Source organism: Microtus pennsylvanicus, chromosome 6 (assembly GCF_037038515.1).
Source record: "Microtus pennsylvanicus isolate mMicPen1 chromosome 6, mMicPen1.hap1, whole genome shotgun sequence".
In the NCBI taxonomy this organism is placed as follows: domain Eukaryota; kingdom Metazoa; phylum Chordata; class Mammalia; order Rodentia; family Cricetidae; genus Microtus; species Microtus pennsylvanicus.
The window spans coordinates 108,896,393-108,921,074 of NC_134584.1; the positions used below are offsets into that span (position 1 = coordinate 108,896,393).

At 46.7% G+C, this 24,682-nt stretch overlaps 1 protein-coding gene across 1 annotated transcript in view; it reads right to left on the bottom strand.

The window, feature by feature from the left end:
* The window catches only part of Hydin (HYDIN axonemal central pair apparatus protein), a 294,282-nt gene that overhangs the window by 81,149 nt on the left and 188,451 nt on the right, over positions 1-24,682 (bottom strand). Inside the window, exons 35-44 of the mRNA XM_075977335.1 lie at positions 23,616-23,855; positions 21,042-21,210; positions 18,276-18,449; positions 17,254-17,427; positions 14,475-14,648; positions 10,225-10,439; positions 8,029-8,166; positions 5,480-5,663; positions 3,378-3,519; positions 899-1,064 (exon numbers count right to left, since the gene is read on the bottom strand). Of these exons, the coding sequence (XP_075833450.1) occupies positions 899-1,064; positions 3,378-3,519; positions 5,480-5,663; positions 8,029-8,166; positions 10,225-10,439; positions 14,475-14,648; positions 17,254-17,427; positions 18,276-18,449; positions 21,042-21,210; positions 23,616-23,855 (1,776 nt within the window). The remainder of the gene's footprint in view (positions 1-898; positions 1,065-3,377; positions 3,520-5,479; positions 5,664-8,028; positions 8,167-10,224; positions 10,440-14,474; positions 14,649-17,253; positions 17,428-18,275; positions 18,450-21,041; positions 21,211-23,615; positions 23,856-24,682) is intronic.

Sequence of the window (24,682 nt, forward strand, 5' to 3'; positions counted from 1 at the left end):
AATAAATATAAATGTAATTAAACATAAAAATTGGGATGTTCAATTGGCATAGATTATTTTGAATTTTTTTCCAGTAAAACATGGAAGTGGTGGTTGGTGAGGAACCAGAGGCACCCAAGGCAGACTATTACATTGCTCTTGGTTTCCCATCACAAATAGAGGGTAAGACCCTATGGCTGAGACATCACATACTTTAGCTGCAGGGCATAGAGAAATCAAACCTGAATTGATCAGGAAATTATCTCCTTACTGGTTGGCTTTTACTGCGTCATAAAGTGCTGCCAGGGGAGAAAAGACATCAGTGATCTTAACCAGCATTGGACTGCATGCTACAAATGACCTGCTAGGCAAGACGTGCCCACTGGCGCAATAGTGGCAGAGTGTTTATGGGAGTAACCAAATGTTCTCTTGATTGGATCTGAGGCCTACTCCACTGCAGGGAATTTATACCTGGTACTGTAAACATGCTCAAAACTATGGCTGCCATAATCATAGGCACTGGGGAGAGCCTATCGATGCCCCCGGAGGTAAGTCTTTAATACTAACTATTTAGTACCAGCCACAATCCTGTAGCAGGCAAAGGAAAGAGCAAAGACTATGATAATACATTACTGGGTAGTGTTCTGGGACTTTGGCTTCATCTGTGAACCATAGGTGGGGACCACTGTCTTGAATGCATGGGATGTTAAAATGCATGACCAGATGAAACACAAACCCAGCACCTACATAAAGCATTTAATAGCACTGGGCTTGGTTCTTCTACCTATTGCCCTACCATAGTATCCATGCAAACACAACATAGATAGTTGAGCTTCTGGATGGTAGAGACACTGGGCTGGTTTGTGGTTACAGTGGTGGTTCCTTTGCTTCTCAGTAAGCAGGAAGTTAGGGCCACTACCTGCTTGTTTGGGGGGACTTGTGACTTCTTGAGGGGTGGCTCCTCCTTCGCAGGGACCGGCTTAGGCTTTCTGATCCTTCGTTTCAGCTCATCCTCTTCCTTCTGCCGCTCCAGCTCCTGCTGCAGCTTCTTCTCCTGCATCTCCCTGGCCAGCCTTTCCAGCTCCCTGCGTTGAGCCACACACAGAAAAGAGAGTTTAGGGCCTCCCATTTCACCTGCCCAGGTGGGACCAGCAGGAGTAGGGACCCTGGGTAAAGCTTTCTTGGAAGGAAGGAGAGAGGGAAGGAAAAGAGTGAGGGGAGAAGAGAGGGAAGGAAGGAAGCAAGGAAGGAAAGAAAGGGGCCACAACTATTTTTAAGAGGTCTTTCAGCAAATCTCTGATGAGTTGAATGCAATTAGATTTTTTTTAATTTATCTGTATTTCTATTCCCGTCTCTTTTCGTGGGAAAGAGAAGGCTGAAAGTAAGCCTGCTCTCTGAGAAAGAACATTCAAGGACAGTGGTGGCATCAGTGCAGGTGCTTTCCGCTCCCCGACACTCTCACATCTGTGTTTTGAATATCAGTCCCAGTCCAGCTGGCTAAGAGCCAGGATGCTGGCTCTGAAAGGCCAATCCTCTCTTCCTGGTTTTCTTTCCCTTTGTTCGGTGTCTTCAGCCATATCTGTCCCTGTGGCTAATAGCAGAGGTATCAAAGCGGGCCCCACATGGGAAGAAGCAAAGAGATGGCACTTCTGAAAATATCTAACCCATAGCTTTGTAACCTGGTGATCACAACACTGGATGGGATTATGTAACTGAATTCAGCGGCTGGGAACAATCTGGCAATAGTAAAAAGTTTCCAGATGTGCAAGAGCCAAAAATTAATTAAAAATCAAATACCATGTAGACCAGGCTGGCTTGGAACTCACAGAGATCCACCTGCCTCAGCCTCCAGAGTGCTGGGGTTACAGGTGTGTGCCTTCATGCTCCATGTAGCCTTGGCTCTCAACACACCCACTATGTTGTGCATGCCATCACACCATGCTTGCAGAGTCAAAGAAGCTGCTTGGCTCAGATTCGAGGCTGCTGCATGTCATGAATTGCAGGTTTTTTTTTAACTGTACAAAGTTTTCTGCTTTTATATAAACAGAATAGCTTAATTTTGGAAAAGAAAGACTTAAAATATTTTTCTACCATTTTTTATCATGGAAGTATCAGATTAGCATGTCACTGTATTAGAATGTTTGGTTGATTTTAAACACTGCTGTATGAGTTTCTAATTTGAGATTCATTTTAAAAGAATCCTGAAATGAATTTTGGCTTGAGATTAAGGCAGAACTTCCAGAAAAATTTGGAAAACAAACAGACTTCTGATATTTTGTACTACATATTTATATGAAAGTGTTCCGAAAAGTTATTACTACAAATTTAAAATAAGCAGTCAATTCTGAAAAATGCTGAAGATACTCTTTGTCCTCCAGTATCAAAAATTTAATTCCCTCCATAAAAATAAACAAATAACTGGTTGTGGTGGCATACACTTTTAATCCTAGCACTTGGGAGGCATAGGCAAGAAGATCTCCGTGAGTTTTGAGTTTGAGACCAGCCTATTCTGCACAGTGAGACCCTGTCTCAAAAGAAAAAGTATATATCTCATTACTATGCAAATTTACTTCTGTATTTAATAATTAGTAAAATTATATGTATAACAATGAATTGTTAAAACAAGATAAATTTTATTCTGATTTATTCTGATACCAGAGAATGTTTGGGTTGAACATTAATTTGTCTATATTCTCTGAGGTCATGCACAAGCATTTCTTAGGCAAGGACACAAGAGCACACAAGCTCAGGAAGCCCTGATTTACCTATCTCTTCATCACCACAAATTAGTTGCTCCTGGTTGCTGTGACTTGCTGCTCACTGAGGCTACATCTGCATCCTTCATGGTGTGTGTGTGTGTGTGTGTGTATGCGCGTGCATGCATGTGCATCCTACAAACAGCTGCTGATGAGCTCTGGGGCTCAAATGTGCTCTATGAAGCAAATGCACTGCAGCCTTGATGATAAAGAAACATTTCCCAGGTACCAAAGCTAAGCTTGTTATGCATCTTGATGAATAGACAGCTCTTCTATATAGGGGAAAGGATGAAGGTATGCTGTGGGCGGGGAGCAGGAGACATACAATCTCTTTCAGAGTCAGTGAGAGGAAAAAATGGGCGTATATCATAGCTGAGTACCATAGCTCTGCACCTTCTAATGTTGGAAACCCCAGACCATAATGCCCATGACCATGATGTCTGAAGACAAGAAGGCTGTCTGTGAGATGGGTAGCCTGAGCTTGCAGGCCCAGCTTTCTGGAGTGCTACATGGCATGGGGAGGAATCTAGTTCCTGCGCAGTCCCTAGAGAGGGACACTGAGGGGCTGTGCTTATTGACTCGAGCTGCCCAGACTGAGAGTCATACAGAGGCAGCCAGATGTGGCCAGCCATTGATTCCCACCTCTTCTTTCTCTCCCGGAGAGCCTGCCGAACCTCACGGTCAAATGCGATTTTCTCTTCTGGTGTTAGGGCATCATATTCTTCCTCATCTAGGGTTTGGAGACGCTCCTTCTCCTTCTCAATAGCTTCCTTGCGTTTGCGCTCTGTGGAGTGAGGGGGTAGAGGGAGGTCAAGGTCTTAGCAGCTTTGCCCACACAATGACAGTTGGAGGTGGCAGGAGGGTAGATGGCCACACAGTGACAGCAGGAGGGTAGATGGCATTCCAGTCCCTGCTGGGTTTCCTTTATCTCTATAGTGCCAAGTTTGGATTCCATCTATGGTTGGCTGAGTAAGACGCTTACGTCTTAATCCTTAAACTTGTGAATGTGGGGTTTTCCACGACAGAGGGACCTCTGCAGACATGACTGAATTAGCCAGAGTCCCATCAAAAGATTCTTTCTAGGAGGGAGACAGGAATGTCAGAGACAGGGTTAGCCGCAGAAGCGAGAGTGTGATGGGAGATTATCAAGAAAACAATAATAATTATTAATAATAAGCCCTTTTTAGGTTGATCATCATAGAAAAGTGTTCTAGATAACAGGAAGCAGGAGGCCGGAACACTTCAAAGGAGCCTGCTCATGGTTCCCAGGAGAATGTGAGGACTCAGACTGACTTCTGTCCACGAACAAAGTACTTTAAATATTCCCTTTCTTTAAAACAAAGAACTGTGCACGGTGCCCTGAGACGAAAGCCCAAGTGAAGCACAGTTGAGTATCCAGAACCGATGCTTCTCCAAGGCAGTACTCTACCTCCTGGGGACAGTGTAGGCAGTAGTCCCCAAGCCCTCCCTCCATGGGCCACACTTTGCTGACTTGCTTCTGGCTAAACTAATAATAATTCAAGTGACATTATTTTTAATATTTTTGTATAAATTTTCTTCTTAAAATTGCATTTATTTACTCTCTCTCTCTTTCTGTGTGTGTGTGTGTGGCACACGTGCATGTGCATGCACACACATGCACACATGTGTGCCACGGTCCACATACAGATTTCAGAGGACAACTTGTGGCAGCTGGTGCTCTCCTTCTACCATGTGGGTCCCAGGGATTGAACTCAGGTTGTCAAGCTTGGTAGCAAGCACCTTTGCCCGCAGAACCATGTCTCTGGCCCTTGTTATCTAGTTTCCAATCAATTTTTTAATTGCTATTTTTTTCACACCATTGAGGTAGTGAGAGAAGTGGCTCACCCTGAATGTACTGTACTTGTAGTTTGGCTGTGCAGCCCAGGCTGGCCGTGAGTTTATATCCTGCAGTCCAGGCTGGCAGAGAGTTTACATCCTGCAGCGCAGGCTGGCCGAGAGTTTACAGTCCTTCCTACACCTACTGCGTACCATCACATTTGGCTGTCATGCGATCTTGAGAAGACTTTTGGTATTGTGGGCTTTACTATCTTCATCTGTAAAACGGGGTGTTGGGACCAATTGGAGTCCTGGCCTTCAGTTGCTCTTCCCTGCTAGAGCCTTCTAATTGGAGTTACTAAAAGCTGTGCCTTCCCTAAAGGGTCAGAGGACGGGATTTTCACCTGTTGGCCACTGACTGATGGGTATTTAAGCCTCCATGGTACTATTAAAGAAGGGCTTTGTACCAGTGATTGGAGGTCCGTGTGTCTGTCCCTGTGTGTGTTTCCTCAACCTCCAGTCCCTTGCCCGAAGCTCACAAACTGAATTCTAGCGCATAGAGCGCAGACGGGGGGTTGGGCGCGTGGTGCATGGCAATGGGGCAATAATCTTCACTGGTGAGGATAAAATGACCCAAAGTGTACAAAAATAGCTCCATTAGGTCAAAGGAATTGTGCGGTTGTCTAAACCAGACCGCCAAGCCAAACATCCTAGGTCAGGATGTGCCCACAGTGTGCTCGCCTTAGCCTGTTTACGATTAGAAACAAGTGCTCCAGTCACTTCCCAGGGCAGAGGTAAGGTGCCAATGAGACACAGAAGTAACAACGTCATTTAAGCCCATTGGATGGATTATCGCACCAGGGAAACAAGTTGAAAAGCACAAAGCCCCATGGCAAGGGAAGCCTTGTTGGGCTTGGGAAGGATGGCCAGGGAGGTCTGGGGCTTGCCTTCTAGCTCCTTTTTGGCCTTCTCCTGGGCTTTCATGGCCACATAGTCCTGAGCCATGTTGAGGACATATATGTGCTCCCGGCTGCCGATGGCTTTTAGCAGGCAGAGGAGGGCAGAGGGTGCACTCCGAGCAAAGAGCGTTTCCAGGCTATCGAACACCACGCCTCTGAAGCAGTCACTCAGCTGCAAGTAGAGAGAACGAGACGGTTATTTCAGGCTGGAGATAAGCTGCTCTCTATGAGAGAGAGAAGGCTTGTTCTTGTGTCAGGTTCTGCATACCCACTGGGCTCCAAAATAAATACCATGAAATCCAAGTCCAGGCAATGATGCAAAATGAAGGAGCTGATTTTATAGAACGTACTGGTCCCTCCAAACGTAAATGAAGACTAAATGCCTAGTCAGCTATGAAGGAGCGTGGTAATGGCAGGCGATGGGAGACCAGGGGATTTATTTCATTTCCATGTGTAGAATAAAGAAACAGCTGGGTGGTGGTAGTGCATGTCTTTAATCCCAGCTCTTGGGAGGCAGAGGCAGGCAGATCTCTGTGAGTTCAAGGCCAGCCTGGTTTATAGTTCCAGGACCGGCTCCAAAGCTACAGAGAAACCAAGTCTTGAAAAACAATGAACAAACAAACAACAACAAAAGAATAAAAGAATAAAGAAAGTGTCAAAAGGTCTAGAAAGATCCATGAGGTGTATGGAAATAAAATGCAAAGGAAAGAAAAAGGAAGGGTTCCCACAGACAGAGAAACCGGCAGTCAGAGCAGCAATAAGACAAAGGCCACCGGCACTTCTCTTTCTGTGTGTGCATGTGTGTGTGTGTGTGTGTACATGTATGTGAATGCTTGTGTACAGGTGAACATGCAGACATATGCATGTGGAAGCCAGAGGACAACCCCAGGTATTATTTCTTGAGAGACACCCACCTCTTTTTGCTTATTTATTTTGAAATGAGGTCTTTAACTGGGACTTGGGGTTTCATCAATTCCACTAGACTAGCTGGCTAATGAGTCTTGGGGATCCTTTGGTCTCTGTCTCCCCAGATATTGGATTATAAGTACATACCATCATGCCCAGATTTTATGAGGTACCAGGCAAATGCTTTACCACTAAGTTATCTCCTAGGCCCATACTTTTCTTAGTGGTCCCACTGCCTAGGAGAGGAATGACTTTGGCAATGTAACTGGAGCAGAAGGATTCTGGTCATGTGACCACTGAAGAATGACTTCTCCTAAAGTTTAGTATTTTTACTCAAAAGAGCTCAGTGGAGACACGGGTGACCAGGAACAACCAAGAGGAATGGAGTTGAATCCTCAGCATTTAAGTAGGTATCAGGCAGGTGTGGGTGCTGCTTGTAATCTTGGGAGGCCAAGATGAGGTCTCTACAGTTAGCTTGCTAACTAGATTAGCCAGATAGTCTAGTAATTGATAATCTCTTATTTCAGAGAGAGAGAGAGAAAGAGAGAGAGAGAGAGAGAGAGAGAGGGAGAGAGAGAGAGAGAGCCTAACTCCATAAAGAAAAAGTGAAGAGAAGTTGAGAAAGACACCAGAAATCATCAATTTCAGGTTTCCATGTATATGTGTACCTCTCTCCCCCAACCCATATGCACACACATGGATAAACATGAACACACACACACACACACACACACACACACACACACACACACACACACGAAATGTTCACTTAATAGTGGCCCAGTGTGAGAAACCAAAGCGAACACAGCTCTGGCCCTCCTAGGTCCTGCTGGTCATGACTGCAGTTTAGTTAAGTACATTTTCGTGTGTACTGATGGAGATCAACCCAAGGCCTTGAGCAGGCGGGCGGGCAGGCAGGCACTCTTCCACTGAGCTGCAGCTCCACTCCCCTCAAGTTCTTAAAAAGTTCAGCATATCGGTTTTAACTTTAAAAGCAGTATGTCCTTAAAAAGAATTTAGGAAGAGTAAAGGAGATATAAAATCCCTAGACCTGCTAACCAAAGCGAGCAACACTTAAGTCATACGACAGGACCTGTTGTTTACCATGCATGTGACAATTATTTGCAAACATATAAAAGGTCATTTTGTTTTACATACTAATCCTTTTCACATTACACAATAAAAACATTTTTAACAGCAATTTACAGAGAGCCATGCTTTATTTTGGAGACAAGATCTCACTATGCAGGCCAACCTGGTCTCAAATCCACAACACCCCAACCCCAGCTTCCCGAATGCTGGGATTTCAGGTGTATATCACCCTGCCAGTCAAACTCTAACTTTCACTTGCTTACATTATACTTTTTAACCCACCGCTCCTTTTGCTTTATTTATTCATTTATTTTGATGTGTAATCTTCTGCTCCCTGCATCTTTAAAGAGTGGTTTTAGACTGTACGAAAGGGAGAGACCATGGGCAAGAGCTGTCAAAGGGATAAGCAAGTGGCTGTTGAGAGACCCATGGGCTCTGAGCCACTGAGGGTGGCTGATGGCCTAGCATCTCAGCTCTCAGCACAGGCTCAGCTTGCAAGTTCCAAGCCTGTATCTTTGTGTGGGTGAGTGTGCACGCACCTGTATCCGCTCAGCTAGGATCTGAACGAGAAGTTCATCTGGGAGCACACAGCTCATCAGCCCAGTCTCACCTCCAACACTGGCGCTGACACTGAGCCGCCGCTGGGTGGGCCCTACGAGGAGAGGGCTGGAGGGAACCTGATGAGGGGGAGAAGAGCTGGAAATCAGAATCTAGCTTTGTCTCAACGACTGTATCTACAAGTCACATACCACCAGGAACGTCATACAGCTCCTTCTTTATAATCGAGGACTGTATTGTAAAATGAAGGATTCTTATTCTCTCTCAAGAGTGGCTGGTAGCTTCAAGGAGGATTATTGTGGGAGGTGCTGTTGTATGTGTCCTGAACTGTATTTGACTGTCCATTTACTCAAGAGGTATTTACTGAGTTCTCATCACACACCAGCCCCTGGAGGACGAGGGAACCAACAACGAGCAGGGCTAACACTGGCGCCGCCTACGTGGCTCTTAACATTCTCATGGGAGACATAGAGACCGAGCACCTTTCACAGAAATCAGTCATATTGCTGGCAGGGAGGAGGAGCATGATGGGAAAGTGACCAGAGATGGAAGTGAAGAGCAGTGACGGGTGGGGATGACCACGGTGAGATCATATTACTTGGGCGACACAAAAGGAGACAACATCAAGAGAAAGGCCATTCTGTGAGGAAGCTGCAAGCTACCTCGGCCATGTAGGGATGATTTGGGGGCAGGGCTCAGTGTGTATGGAATCTGGTAAGCAATGGAGCCAGTGGAATGGAGATGGGGGCCAGACGTCTCAATGGAATTGGTGAAGGAGCTTGGGGGCAGCCAAGACAGAGCAGGCCGTCGGCACAGCCATTCTTTGGAGGAGTTACAGTCAAGAAGATCTGCAGGATGAGTTAAGAGCTGGGGATGAATGTAAGGTCGTGTAAAAAAAAAAAAGAACACATTACAAAGAAGGAAAAACAGGAGAGCAAGGACAATGGTGGAAATTTAACTCCTGAACTGAGTAAGAGGGAAAGAGGTGAGGTCCAGGGCACAGGTAGAGAGATCAGCTTGGAATGAGAGCAGGGGCAGGAGCTCAGCTGCAGGCAGGGACAGCACTGGGCTATGGAAGCCTGCTGGGAGATGTGTGTTGCTGGCTGAGGATGAAGAAGAGCACAGTGTCTCAGAGGTCAGGAGAGTGAGGAGGGCCATAGCATGGTTATTTTGAATGGAGGGCAAATTTACTAGGGCAGACATTGGGATGTGTGGTGTTAACTTTCAGGCTACTTAGGAGAGATGAGTAATTTTTCTAGCTATGATCGGTTTGGTCTGGATGGAATTGAGTCCACTGGGGCTGGAGATTGACTGCCTGGGGAATAAGATCAAGGAGAAGGCAGAAGAGAGTGTGGACCAAGGGACAAAACTGGGAGAAAACGACAGTGAGGTGGGCAGAGAGAAGGAGGACTGGAGGTTTCTATGGGACCAGTTACTTGAAGATGGTGGCTGGTGTGTAGGCTGTGTGATACCGTTTATGAGTGTGTAGCAAGGTTGGTGTGCAGGGTGTGTGATACCATTTATGGGTGTGTAGTATGGTTGATGTGTAGGGTGTGCGATACCATTTATGGGTGTGTAGCAAGGTATGTGTGCAGGGTGTGTGATACCGTTTATGGGTGTGTAGCATGGTTGATGTGAAGGTTTGTGTTACCATTTATGTGTACGTAGCAAGGTTGGTGTGCAGGGTGTGCGATGCCATTTTGGGGGGTCACTTATATACACTATCCTATCATCAGCAAATAACTAAAGTTTAACTTCTTCCTTTCCAATCTGAATCCCCTTAATCTCCTTATGTTGTCTTATTGCTGGTGTGAGCCATAGGAAATTACTATTATGGGACTCTAAAAATGGTAGATTGTATACTGGCCATTTTCTATGGTTCGACTTCGTTTCTTCTGTAGCTGTCTTCTGTCACTACTTTATTTCAGATAATTTGTTAGTGTGATCGTCTTCCTCCGTCAGTGCAGCCTGAGCACGAGACCTTGTTTTCTTCACCTTCACTTCCCTGGCATCCAGCTGGGTACCAGATGACTGCACACTCATTCTTGAAGGAGTGGCACAGGGACAGCAGTCCCCTGGTAAGGACAGCCACAGAGGCAGAGGATGCTGGCCCAGCTGGAGGATGCCAAGAAGGAGGAGGAAAGGACCCAACCATCTGCCCAGGGATCCCTGCCTACCTGTGGTGTTTCAACTGGGTGCTGATGATGCTGCTTCTGAGACCCAGACCAGTGGCTATCCACTTTGCCTTTGGGAACCATCACACTCCCACGCACACTCTTTGCAGGTTTAAATTCCTGGGTCACTAGAGTGAGTTCTGAAGTAAACTTGCCCAGGTTCTCAGTGCTGAGTCGTGCTGGTACCCCAACATTTTGCGTCATTGAAGACTCCTGGGCTATTAGGAGAAGGTGGATTTTAGGAAAAGTCATCTTACAATATGAAGGAAAATCACAACGGGGATGGTACACCAAAACCTGTGTTACTCTCTTATAGAATTCTGAATCACCTTCCCATACAGCTGACTGACCCGGGTTGGAGGTGACTCCACCCATCAAGCTCCCTTGGGTCTGGGCTATTTTCTGCCTGCATTAGTTACTTTTTTTATTGTTGTGCTAGAATCCTGTGACCAAAGGCAACTGAGAGATAAAAATGTTTATTTTGGCTTGTGGTTCAGAGAGATAAGAGTCCCTTACGGAAGGGAGGCATGGCAGCAAGCAGAAGGAACAAGAGCCGGGAGAGCACATCTCACAGAGGAAGCTGAGAGAGCAAACTGAAGGGGGAACGAGGTTATAAACCCTCGAAGCCCACCCTCCATGACATACCTCCTCCAGGAAGGCTGCATGTGCCTCCTCAAGGTTTCAGAACCTCCCCAAACAGCACCACCAACTGGGGACCAGGTGTTGAAGTACCTGAGCTATGCGGGAGATTTCTCATTCAAACTACCCTCCTGCCCATCTTTTCAACAGCTCTTGCAATAGTCCGGGCCCACTTTCTTTCCCAGCCCAGAGGCCATGAACTTCTTCAGTTGCTTGTGCATAAGGCCTTGCCTTGCGAATCGGACACTTTACTTTTCTGACATTTTGGGCAGTGGCAAGGCCAAGGAATAGCTAGGGCAGAGTTCTTTCTGCCCTCAGCAGAGCTGTCTCAAATGACAAATGAGTTAAACAAGAAGTGTGTGATTGTTAGCAAATACGGCTTTATGCACACAGTAAATTTCCTCTTTTCTATCCTGAGTCCCCTTCCAAGCAGACTGCTACCCTCGCTCAGCTCCCTCTACTGAGATGCCTTCTAAAACATCAACCATTTACAATCTGTTTAGAAAATCTCTTGCTGGAGCACCTTAGTGCCCCCTCTGAGCCTCAGTCTTCTGATGCATCCCTTGCCTGACACATTTGCCACGTCTCCTTGTGTCCCCTGGAATCCTGTCTTCAAAGATGGACTAGGCACCCCTGAAGGAGACCAGGGGTGGAGAACACATTCTTTGCCTCTTCAGCTAAGGAGCACCTGTGGTTCTCTAGCTTTTGGGGAGCTGTCAATCATCTCAACCAGTAAGTCTCCAGGGTTCCCTCACAGTTGCCTTTCACTCTGGCTTACTGTTTCTGGAAACTCCCTCCTCCCCTCTCCCAGGATCTGGAAATATGCAGAGAGAAGCCATATTGTACCTGATGGGGGACTAGGGAGGCTGAAACCCCCTCGTGGAGTGAGCCACAGCTGAGTTCTGCGGCAGTCACGGGGACTTGCTGATCCTCAACTCACCACGCCTTTCACCGTATCTGACACACCCACTCTGAGGGACTCAGCATTCTCAGAGGCACTGACCACAAGAATCTCACCTAAGTCTCTGCTGCTCTTCACTGTAGACTCTGGCTCTTCTGCCTACCCCGATCTTCACTGACCATACAGTTTCTTTACAGCTCGTCCCTGTGCCCCAACTGTTTCTCGTCTATTGCCCCCTTCCTATTTTAACAAGAGCTTCTAGGTATGATCTTAGTATAAATTTTAATTTGAAGGGATGACTTCCTTTCTTCTTTCCCTTTCTCCTTCCCTTTTCTTTCCGTCTTCCTTCTTATTTTTCTTCCCGCTCCCCTGTCCTGTCACCGTTTTCCCTCTGTCCCCTTTACTGCTCAATTTCTCTAAACAGGGATCCAAACCACCACTGTCATAATAATGAGTATAATTTAAAAACTTCCAGTAGCCAAATAAAAGTTAAAAAATTAACTAAAATGGTGTATTTATTTAAACTATTATGTGACAATGGATAGTTCATTTTGTAAGCCAACTGTAACAACTGAGACAGTGTTGTGAATTCCCCTGTCTGTTCTGCGTCCCCAGGGGTCCAGTGTACACTATGATCTTGTACTGCACCTAAGCTTGAACTGGCCGCAGTCCAAGCACTCAGTAGTTTCCTGAAGCTAGTGGCTTCTGCTTGGCATCAGCAGGCTTGGACTTAGCTATCTCATTCCAGCCTGTTGACTGTAGTAGACAACAAATGCTGGTTAGGGCCAAACCCTTCCACTGAAGCTCCCGAATACATCAGAAATCTCTGCGTCTTGAGAAACCAACGTAGGGCTCATTCCCTTGTAGCTTTCAGCAGAAGCCAATTCTGCTCATTTACTGGGTCAATGACTTTTTGTTTTTTAAAATATATCTTAGTTCTATGCCAGACACTGCTCCCGGGGCTGCAAATACAGTAGTGAGGAAAATTAACATAATTCCCCTCCCAGAAGCTTTTGTACTGAGAGCCGTGGGGACAGACAACAAAACAAACTAGGTGAAATGAGAATAGTATGCTAATTTAGAGCAAAGGCTCCAGAGCAAGAAGGCAGAAGATGTGAAAGCCTCACCTACCCGTCTTCCTTCCCCCAAAGCTGCTAGGTTCTCTCCTTCTCTCCTCAGTGCCTGTCCTGCCAACTCCCTGCCTTTGAGACCCCGCCATTCTAAGTGTCCCCTGGCTTTTCTCACAGTGCTTCCTCCTGACACACAAGTCTTCCCCAAGGATCTCTCTTCTCCATCTGGGCCTCTCTGGGCCAATCCCACCTCTCCCAGTGTCTGTAGCTCTCACTTCATTGATAGACTCCCCCAGCCCTGTCCCCAGTTGTTGGTACTCAGTTCAGGAACACAAACTCATCATTTCGCCAGGATGCTAACACAATCACATGGATCATTTGTTCTTTGGAGGAGAACATTTAAGAGACTTAGAATCATGAGATTGCCTGGGATTTTCCCTTAAGAACCATTCTCTTATCTACCTAGCAAAGAACCTTGTTTTCTCCCATGAGCACCCCAAGTGGAGGACTGAGAGTTGATCAGCTAGCAGATACAGTGCTATCAGGAACTATGACATGCTCTTAGGGCTCCATGGAGAGAGGATCCAGCTCTAAGCAGGTCCTCTGCTTCAAACTCTACAGTTTTTTCCTTGTGCAGTTGCTTTCCTGACCTGTGGCCCTCAAATGACCTGATGGAGCCAGGATTCTTGGCTTGTGATAGGAAGACCACACCAGACTTCTCTATGATGAGATCCAAAAGCTCAATCCATCTCCTTATGCTGCCTCTTCCCCCAGGATTCCTTCCTCAGTGAATGACTCCACTCTCCTAGTTTCTGTGGCTCGAAGTCTCTGCAATCATCCCTGAACATCCCCCCACTCTTCCAATTCTCCACAATGTAGGTAGACACAGACATAGACACAGAAACGGAAATGTCTATGGCTGTGGTATTTCCCTGAACTCATCTCTGCCTCCCCTCCAAGTGTCAGACCAACCACGATGTGGGTTGTGTCTCTTACGGTCCTGTGTTCTACTGTGTCAAGCGTCCTCCTGCACTGGTCATGGAATAATACCTCTGTATGCTGGTGAAGAGGATTCTGTGGGATGAACTGGCAACAGGTCCCACATCAACCTTCAACCAGGATGTAGGAAAGGAGGATCAAGGCAATGCCTAGAGGGATGATCTTACCAGTAAAGAGTTCAATCCCCAAAACCCACATAAAAAGTCTGGCATGGTAGCATGCACTTGTAAGCCCAGTGCTGGGGAGAAGAAACAAATGGATATTTGGGTCTCACTAACCAGCTAGCCCAGCCTAATTCGTGAACTCCAGACCAAGGAGATACCTTATCAACAAACCAGGTGGGCAGGCAAGGTCACCCTCTGACTTTTGTACATACATGCCCTTACATGCACATGTACTTACACATATATGCATGCAGAGATGAGTTCAGTTTCTGTGAGAGCAAGTTCGGGACTAGAAGGTTCTAACAAAAGGTGACTTGGGGAAGTCTTCATGGAAATGGGCTTTGGTGGGGGAATCTTGGATTTTGACAACAGGCAAAATAGAGACAAGGACAAGACCAAGAAACCAGGGAAACACAGAGATGGGAAGGCAGGTTGGGTCTCACACACACACAGAGTAAACCATGGAGAAGGGGGGCTTACCCGAGTCCTCTGCTTCCCTCATGGACTGCTCTATGGCAGCTCTGATGCACAGCTCCCGGGCCCGAATCCCTGAGATGTTGTTACTGTCTGATATGGCTTCTAGGACAATGGAGTCGATGTTCAGGCAGGCTGCGTTGTAGTACTTGGCCATGCTGATGGCGTTGGCTGACTTTCCTGTAAAAACGGCCAGGGTATTGACTCTCACGATTCTCATTTGCTCAGTGTCCTAGACAGAAGTCCGGAGAGCAGAGGACCCTACAGAGTGATTTCTGAATGCTTCACCTCCAAGTCTCTTAAGCGGCAGAGGTAGCTCAGCAGAGACGAGGAAGCACAGTGAGAGCTGTGGATCAGTAAGAACAGTCAGAGCTGTGGATCAGGAAGTACAGTCAGAGCTGTGGATCAGGAAGAACAGTCAGAGCTGTGGATCAGGAAGTACAGCCAGAGCTGTGGATCAGGAAGTACAGCCAGAGCTGTGGATCAGGAAGTACAGCCAGAGCTGTGGATCAGGAAGTACAGCCAGAGCTCTGGATCAGGAAGTACAGTCAGAGCTGTGGATCAGAAAGTACAGCCAGAGCTCTGGATCAGAAAGTACAGCCAGAGCTCTGGATCAGGAAGTACAGCCAGAGCTGTGGATCAGGAAGTACAGTCAGAGCTGTGGATCAGGAAGTACAGCCAGAGCTGGGGATCAGGAAGTACAGTCAGAGCTCTGGATCAGGAAGTACAGTCAGAGCTGGGGATCAGGAAGTACAGCCAGAGCTGTGGATCAGGAAGTACAGTCAGAGTTGGGGATCTGCTCCTAACTGTGCCACTGAGGCACAGGGGCATGACAACTAACAGCCTCACTAAGGCTTCCCCCCCAGCTATAAAAACAGTTTCTGCTGGGTAGTCTCTAAAGCACTGTGACACCCCCACCCCTGCCCCTGTCGCTGACACTAACGTTGGGTTTAAACAGTAACCTGTGCTGACTTGGTTTTCCTCATTTCAATCTACTTTTGTTAAAATGTAGAAAATCCAGAAATAATAGATAAGAGCTAAGAAAAGGGATCTAGTAATCCACTCATACAGAGATACTAGAGTTGGCCTACAGCTGCTAAGTTGCATATGTAGCCACGCTATTGATATTTTTCATTAGGCATAGATGGGGGCTGGGGAGGTGGCTCAGCGGTTAGGGACAAAGTGTAGTTTGTTTCCCATCACCCACACCGTGGCTCACAACCATTGTTAACTCCAGTCCCAGGGGATCTGGCGCCATCTTCTGGCCTCTGTGAGCATCAGCTACACATGCGCTGCACATAGACATGGGCAGGCAAGATATTCATACATGTAAAATAAATAAAAGCACAATAAATATAAAAATAACAAAACAAAATGGGGGTCTGAGGATGCGACTCAGTTTTAGAGTTCTTGCCTAGTATGCAGGAAGCCCTGGGTCTGATCCCCAGTGCCACACAAACTGGTTATGGTAGCGCAGATCCCTGATCTCAGCTCTTGGAAGGCAGAGGTAGAAGAATCAGGAGTTCAAAGCCATCCTTATCTATATAGAGAGTATAAGACTAGCCTCTACTAGAGTCCAAGAAAGAAAGAAGGGAAGGAAGGGAAAGAAAGGAAGAGGAGGGGGGAACTGGAGAAAGAAGGGATGGAGGGAGGAAAGGAGGGGGAGAGGGAGGGAACGGGTTACACAGGATGCCGAGTTATAATTCCTAAAGATGTATATTCTCATTCCTAGAGCCTGCAAACATGCTCCCTTATATGCAAAGTGCCATCATTTTGCAGGTGGATCAGTTTACAGATTCTACCTCGAATATGACTGGATTATCTGAGTGGCCTCAATCTCACTACAGGGGTCCCTAGAAGAGAACAGCAGGAGGGTTGGCGTCAAAGGCAGCGATGTGACAGGAACACACTAGAGGAGACTGCACTGCCGGCTTTGAAGATGGAAGCTGTTGCCCTGGGCCAGAAATGTGGGCAGCATTTCTAGAAGCTAGAAAAGACAAGAAAATGGACTGCCCACTAGTGCCCCCCAAAGGTATACAGTCCTGAGCCACTTAAGACTTAGGGCATCCAGGACTGTTAAAGAGGGGGCAAATCTGTGCCTCTTCAGGCCACTACATTTGCGGCTGTTACAGAGGCAATATCAAACAGATATAAATTATAAATCATAAGTTTGATACTTTCTTCTCATGAAAAATGGCGGATCATGAATATCTTATCTAAAAACGTGTCTCTGTGTCTGGTATCTACAGGTACGCACACCCAGGCTGGCATGTGTGAAGACCGGGATAATGTTCTTCGATGGCTTCTCCCTCTTACTGTTTTAGCCAGGGTCTTTAACTGAACCCAAAGCTCACCATCACCGAGACTGGCTGAAATAAGCCCTGGGATCTGCCTGCTTTTGCCTCCCGGCACTGGGATTACAGGCAAGTCATGGATCTCAGCTTTTATTTGGGCTTTGGTGTGTATGTGTGTGTGTGGGGAGTCCAGACTCATTTCTTCATGCCCGTCCTTCCAGCACTTCAGTTACAGAAGCAGCTCCCCGGTCCTATCCTTGCCTCCGCTGTAATACACTTGTGTGATGCTGGTTTTCCAAATGTGGCGAAATAGACACGAAACCAATTAGATCTCTTTTTCGACCTGTGTTTTGGAGACAGGGTCTCTGGGTACATGCCGTTCCTCAGATAAAACTCTTATCACTGGCTCTGACCAAGCTGATGCTGCCACAGTTCCTTATGGAAGAGACATGGCATCTCTGATCATAGTCTCCCCTCAGATTGTCACATACCTGACAAGGGTGTCCCATGGATGATGATGGCAATGCCCTTCCGGTTCTTGGCCAGGCGGCCTTCTGCAGAAATGTCGATGCCTAGGTGGCGTGCGATTGCCTTGCTCACGGGGTTGCTTTCCACCTCTCCAACCTCCTCTGCAGAGTGGCTGTCTGTGCTCTGGATCTTGTCAGCTGTCAATGCAGACTACACGTGAGTGTGTGCACAAGTGCGCATCCCGGAGCTTACACAGGTACATAGGCATCAATAGAGATGGGAATGAAGTTTTCTTTTAAAATACCCTTGGTTTCCAAAACACCCAATGGGGCATGAGAATGCCTAACTTGGCTAATAATGTGTCTCTGCATTTTAAAATAAAAAGATATTCATTGACTTACATTCTACTTGGAGGGATTTCTCTTGTTGAAAAATGAAAAGGATAGCAGTGTGGAGAGGAGTCTGGAGTTGGCTCTAGGGGGTCCAAGATACTTCAGAAGATGGGGGCAGAGCCACGTTTGTGGAATGGGGAAAAAGTACCACAAAAGGTCAGGGACCACTCAGGCTGGGCTAACCACGAGGCGTGGCATTGGAACTCTGCCTTTATCTCGGGTTTGCCATTGTGTTCCCTGGCTTTAATTCAGATCTCAGGGAAAACTAAGGTCAGAAAATGGGTCCATGAAGCTGGGAGGTGAAGTCAAGGGTTCCTTAATGTTTTGATTGGAGGGACAGTTGGAAGAGAGCATTTCTTTAAACATTTCCCATTGGGCTATAATGTTAGCATTAAGGGATCAGATCTTCCTTAGTCTAGTTAAAATGCAAGTGACCGCAGCAAGAAGAGAATATCACGTGATAAGCTGCTCCACAGGCCTCCGTGTTCATAGTACAGTGTGAGTAGACGGGTCACCAGAGGGTACACATGGTGGGTGGGAAGCCACTGCAGGAGGCCCAGAGCATCCCTTTGTATGGAGAAAGCTATCCAGAGATTGACCATCCCTTTCATGTCTGCCTAGACAGAACTGCCCCTGCCGCAATGCTCGGTTACTTTGGAACATTAGTTTTTCCAGGCTTTCTTCATCCTCGTCCTCATCTGGGTAGCTCTTGGACTCAGTCATAAGATGCCGCTCTTCTAGGTTGGATGTGACAGAGATCCCTCGGCTAAGTGATGTCCTCTTGGTGCTGGCGGAGGTTCCCTGGTCTGATGGCATCTCTTCTTCTTCTGTAGAGGAAGCAGAGGATGAAGACGCAGGGGAAGGAGCAGGGTGGGGAACGAGGGAGATGGGGAAAGAATGGCCGTGCTGACCAGCACCCTGTACTACCAACCCTAATGACCTAGAGCACAATCAGATGGCGCCCTCTGCACAGGGTTTCTGCTTTTAAACGTGCTTAGATACTGAAGGTATACATTGGCCCAGGAAACTCAGAGAATTCCTAAGAGTCCGAAGTTAAAAAATAATAAAGCCTGAGCTAGACACATGGTGACGGGGACTGAAGCTGGTTATATAACTGCCAGAGCAGGAGAGGCACTGCTCCACAGATTTTAATATCCAGGTTGTCAGGACTATGTGGAGACAGTTCTGTACACCCTCAGCTTCTCACCAATGTTTCCCGTGTCATCGTTAAATGGGTCTGGCACCTGTCAGACCAGCACCCACCTTATTATCCCCTCTTCCACAGCATCTCAGTGGGTACAGCAGTCTGTGACCACACAAGGTGACCCCCTCTAACCTAGGGGCATTATCTGTTTTGTTTGGAATTGAGATGTGACTAGAGGTAGCTGCCCTCCCTGGGTCATGGTTAGAGAGGTCAGAGTCGACAGCATAGGAGCAGCGTGAGGCAGGGTTGGGAGAGGTATCGGTGAGCACTCAGCCTGGGTTCCCCCTGGACCCATCAGCCATGGTTCCAGATCATCTTCTGCTGGGACAAACCAAGCTGATAACTTTGGTGTGTATGGACTTCAAGAGCAAACAAGGCTCTTGTCTGCCTCCACAAGGTCCTGTGTACACTGCAGGCTCAGGGTCTCCTGAGGCCACTGGACATCCCTCTGACTCAAACTGTCTCCCTGATCATCTTCCTGACCATCAGCTCTCCAAAGGGAGGCTCCTTCCGCCATTTATCTTCTTTGCAGCCCTTCAGCTTAGCCCTTGCAACACAGTGGGTAATCTCTGCATTTCTGCCTCCCTACATCCATACACCGAAGCCTTGGCCCTCAAGGTCTCAGGTGACTCTATTTGAAAATAAGCCCTTTAAGTAGGTAATTAAGGTTTCCAGGTCATCATATAGGTATGCCCTGATTTAGTGTGACTGGTTACAACAGTGAAGAGATTAGGACAGAGACCCACGGTGGGAAGGCACAGGAGGAAGAGAACTCTCCACAAGAAGAGATGGTTTTCAGAAGGTACCGACCCCAAAGATACCTTGATCAAGTATATCTAGCATCTAGAACTGTGAGAGCCACTTGCCCTGTAACATTTGTACAAACAACTCCAACAAGTTATTGTTGCTGAACACTGGTCAGAACGCTGAATATGGAGGCAGTCTTTCCTGCAAGTCAAGTGGACAGTCTCTGACTGATTTTCTTTGAGAGACCATGAGGCAGGAGGAGAGGATTCCATCCGGACCATCAGGTCATGTCTCACATGCTACATGTTGTTGAGCATGTCATGTACTGGCTGCTGTCCCATGTACTAGGTTTAAAAGAAAAAGGCTATACAAGGTGTGTGCGTGCGAGCACGTGTGTGTGTGTGTGTGTGTGTACACGCAGAGGTCAGAGTCCAACCTTGGGTGTGGTCTTTACCCCCCACTTTTGTTTGAGACAGGGTTTCTCAAACACCGCTGAGTATGTTAGACTAGCCGACCTGAGTATACCCAGATGAGCTTCTGTTCAGCCCGCCTCCCATCTCATCATAAGAGCTCTGGGGTTGCAGACAGGCATTACTGTATCTTGCTGCACCTGGGTTCTGGGGACCTGGCTCTCGTGCTCCTTGGCAAGCACCTTATCCACCGAGCTGTCTCCTCAACGCTTGTCTCGTGGAAGACGCAGGTGTGAAGAGCAGAGCTACACATAGAGGACTGTTAGCGCAGAAGAGAGTGAAATGGGCTAGGGATGTTTCCAGCATGAGGGACAGAGAAGCAGAAAGGAGAGGGCACGGTGTCACCAGTCATTTGGTCCTACAATGACTACAAATAAAGGGGGCTGTTCTGCTCAAAAACACAGAGAGGCCCTGGGGAAGGGATACGATATACAGGGGAGCTGGACCACAGGACTCGATGGTGCAACAGCAGGGATGCTCATGATGGGTCCTGAGGACCACAGGAGGGCTGTCCTTTTTCCAATGCAAGTTCCCTTGGCCCTGGCCACTTGAATAAGTTAGGGCATCAATTCCCACCTGTGGGAGACATATTATCTAGGCAGGGCCACAGGAAGCAGTGGCGCACAGTGATTGCTGTCAGTTACACACAGGAGGATTTGGACTGCGATCTTGGTTCTTCTATACACAGCTGTGTACTTGACTCTCTTTGTTTCAGTTTCTGTGCGAATCCCTGGGCTCAGCCCCCAGCACACACTCTTCTATCTACAGTCACTGGTTTTAAGTCTCAGTATCCCCAGACTCTAGTGACAGCAGACTGTGCCAGCTCTGTATCCTTAACACCAAGACCACACAACCTATTTGGTAATAGTCTTAAACGGGATATGGCAAGCACCTGGTGCCTGGCAGATACTCAGTAGCTGGCCGGTCTCATGGTAGGGGTAATTCAAAGGGAATGGAACAACAGTCAGAGCCCAAGGTACTTCATGCTGGCTTCTCACCATTCTCCTGTGACATATTCTCCATGTATTTCGCCTTCATCTGCTCCTCTTTTGATTTCTTCATCTCCCTAAAGTAATCGTAGACCTCCTGGGGCAGCTTTTCCCCTGGGTTCCGGGGAGGCAGCAGCAGGGTGTTGTAGGAATCATAGCCCTTCAGCTGTCGCAAGATCTGCTCAAGGGGAGAATGAAAACTACCGTTGGCCTCATTAGAGGTTTGCTCTTGCTCACTGGCCTCATCAAAGCCCTGCTTCTACCAGAGGCTGAGATCAACAGAGATGATTCGTGGGTTTCACATGGTGGGGCCCTCTCAGAGGTCTAAAGGTAGCGCCCCACCCTGAACTTACAGGGATTCAAAATATTTATTTTGTTTCACATACACCCAAGCATTTCACACGTGGGAGACAAAGTTTTTCTTCCTTTCAGAATAGCACACACACACTTTTTCCCCTAATAACTAACATACTATTATCCACTCTGAGTGGGTCATTCTCAAAAAGTGCAGTCACACGTCACCCAATGAAAGGGATGTGTTCTGAAACACGAGAAACACATTATTAGGGGACTTTGTCATTGTTCTAAAACCCGATGCCTCTGATGTCTGAAATGTCACTCTATTCTGTGATTTTGTACAGGGCAACATTCTTTACAATATTGCACTTGGTGAGGTTGTTTTCTCATAAGTAGAGAATACAGAGAAAATAGGTAAAATGACAGATGGTGTGTGTGTGTGTGTGTGTGTGTGTGTTAGGGCTTCTGGATAAAGTAAAGCATTTAAATTTGAGATAAATCATATAATTTTTAGTATATACTATTTTGGCACAATTATACTATGTTTTTATGTATCTAAACATTAAATATAATTGTAGATTTTCACGGTAAGTCTGGCAACCCTAGAGTGTATGTAAAAGGCAATGAAATAAATTCATAAGAGGCATATACATCTGCAAGATGCCTTACTAACGTGACTGTTTTGTTACATGAGCCTTTTCCATGATTACTACTTTCAGTTGTTTCAATCATCCATAAATTAAGAAAAAGGAAGATTCAGAGAGAGGAGAGAAGGAGGGAGAGACAGACCTACACAGAGAAAAAGAGACACAGAGAGAGAAAGACAAAGAGAAAGAGAAAACACTGGATTTCTCACTAGGTCCTGGAGGCTAAAAGGAAGAGTCATAGTTTTTAAGGGCTTGATGAACCATTGGTCCAGAATTCTATAGTCAGAAAAAAATACATTCTCAAGAATGAGGGAGGACATGGAGACATTCTTAGATGAAGAAAAATGAAAAAATTCACCAGCAAACCTACCCTAACTGATAACTAACAGAGTTATGGGTTATAAATTACAATGACAAAATATAGGAAATGCCAAATGAAACTTATTATTCTGTGTGCTGACCAAAATCTATATAGTAACAAGAAGAACTAATAACAGATCTTTCGATGGGAATGAAATAGTAAAAAGAAGTCTTGGAATATCAGAAAGAAAATGAAGAATAATGGGAAAAAAAGGATAAATGCTTCTCCTTCTGTGTGGGTTTCTAACAAAAATTATGTTGTCTTCTCTAAGGAGATATTCAAGACAGTTATATTAAAATGAGGAGGGTGAACGCCAATTGGTCATGAGTAGTTACATAGACAAAATATAATGTGTGTAGCAATAACTAAAGAAGCAAGATAAAAGATAATACTCAAAATGCTCTGGGAAAATTGAGATGGAATGCTAAACAACACGGGAAGTACCAATAGGAAGGCAGCACAAGTATACAGAGGACAGAAACAAAAACAACAAAGCAAAATGGCAGATGTAAGCCCTAATACATCAGTAGCTACAGTAACTGTAAATGGTGCACAAATGCAAACTAAGGGCAGAGATTGACATTAAAATTATTGGTGCATATGTCTTTGTGCGTGTGCGCATGCATGTGTGTGTGTGTGTGTGTGTGTGTGTGTGTGTGTACAGGGTATAGGTCGATGCTCACTGTCTTCCTCAATCACTCTCCACATTTTTTTGAGGGGGGCGGCTCAGGGTCTTTCACAGAATCTGAAGTTTAGCAATTCAGCTAGCCTGATGGAGTCTAGGGACTTCTCCAGGTGCCCCACCTGTCTCTGCCTTCCCAGGCTAGGCTCATAGGGGAGCATCACTGTGCCTGGCTTTTTCACATGGATGCTGGGGATTGAACTCACTCAGGTTCTCACACTTCAAGAAAGGAACTTTACTGACTAAGCTATCTCCCCAGTCCATATTTTTTAAGTGTCCCAATTAAAAGAAGCCTAAAGGAAAGTTATTTCAGAAATAATGGCAAGTTGTTACATGTAGTTCTTTACTGTGCAAATACTAACCACAAACATGCATTGGCTTTTTAATTTGCTTAAAGACGCACACGGGAATTACAAAAACGTAGTAAATTCTCATGGGGAGAGAAGCAGGTGGAGAAAGTCTACAGATAAGGAATTGGTAAGCTGGCAAGGAAAGGGGGAGGGAGGCCAGAGGGAAGGCACTGTGGACATAAGGACACAGGCCAGGGGTGGGGCCTGCCACGTTAGCGGGGGTGTTTGGTTTGGGTCTCTGCTCACCTTCTCCTCTAAGAGATACTGCTGGTCAAATTCTAGGGAGTAAAACTCAATGGGGAAGTTGCAGGGGTTCCTCACAATCACCTCGGCCTCATCCCCTGATGCGAATGGCAGGAGGGGCCCCAGCTCCAGAACGGAAGGGCTGAATTCCAGCTGTGGCTCCAGACCTTGCCCCTGGGCCAGGAGCACGAGCCTCTGATTGCTCTGGCCAATGTGGAACAGCAGCGATTGGCTGTAGAACTTCTGGAAAACATGGAAACAACACACAATGCAAAACTGAGAACCACCAAGGGGACAAAGCTTCCTGCCTCCAGGTGAAAGGAGACACGTTTCCTACATAGCTGTGAAAGAGCAATCACCATAGTGGGGACTCTTGCGTGGTGTGTATAGAGCATGCTAGGCACTGTACGAGGGGCCTGACCGCGTAAGCAGGCCTAAGTGTCATCTTCACGTCTCTGAGTTTCCTGTATGGGTCCCACTCTCAGTCACTCTGGGCCCTTGGGCAGCAGAGAATGTAGTAGAAAACCAGGGAAGTAACAGCTTCTGGGACCACTGACTTCCACCAATAACTCTCAGGAACATGGCAAGCATCCCACCTCCTCTGCTCCATTGTGCTATTTCCCTCATTCGGAAGTGATAAGAATCCAGAACTAGGCCGAGGATAGCTCAATTCCTAGCACCACAGAGAAAAATAAAATCAAGCCCGAATCTTGAAAAACCCTTGTTTATCTTAAATCACTCTGAAGAGCTGCAGACATGTTACTAATTTTCTTCGGAAGCATGGGCAAGTTAGATGTGTTAGTGCACACACTTGTAATCCAGCAGAGGCAGAAGTCAGAGCAAGTCTTAGGTCAGCCTGGTCTACTTAGCAAGTTCCAGGCCAGCCAGAGATACACAGTGGAACTCAGCAAAAAGCACAAAGAGGAGGAGAAGATGGAGAAGGGGGAGCAAGGGGAGGGGGTGGAGGAGAAGATGAAGAAAGGGAAGGAGAGCGGATCAGGCAGGGAAGAAGGGGTGGAGGAGGGACAGGAGGATGGAGAGAGGATCAGGCAGGGAAGAAGGGGGCAGAA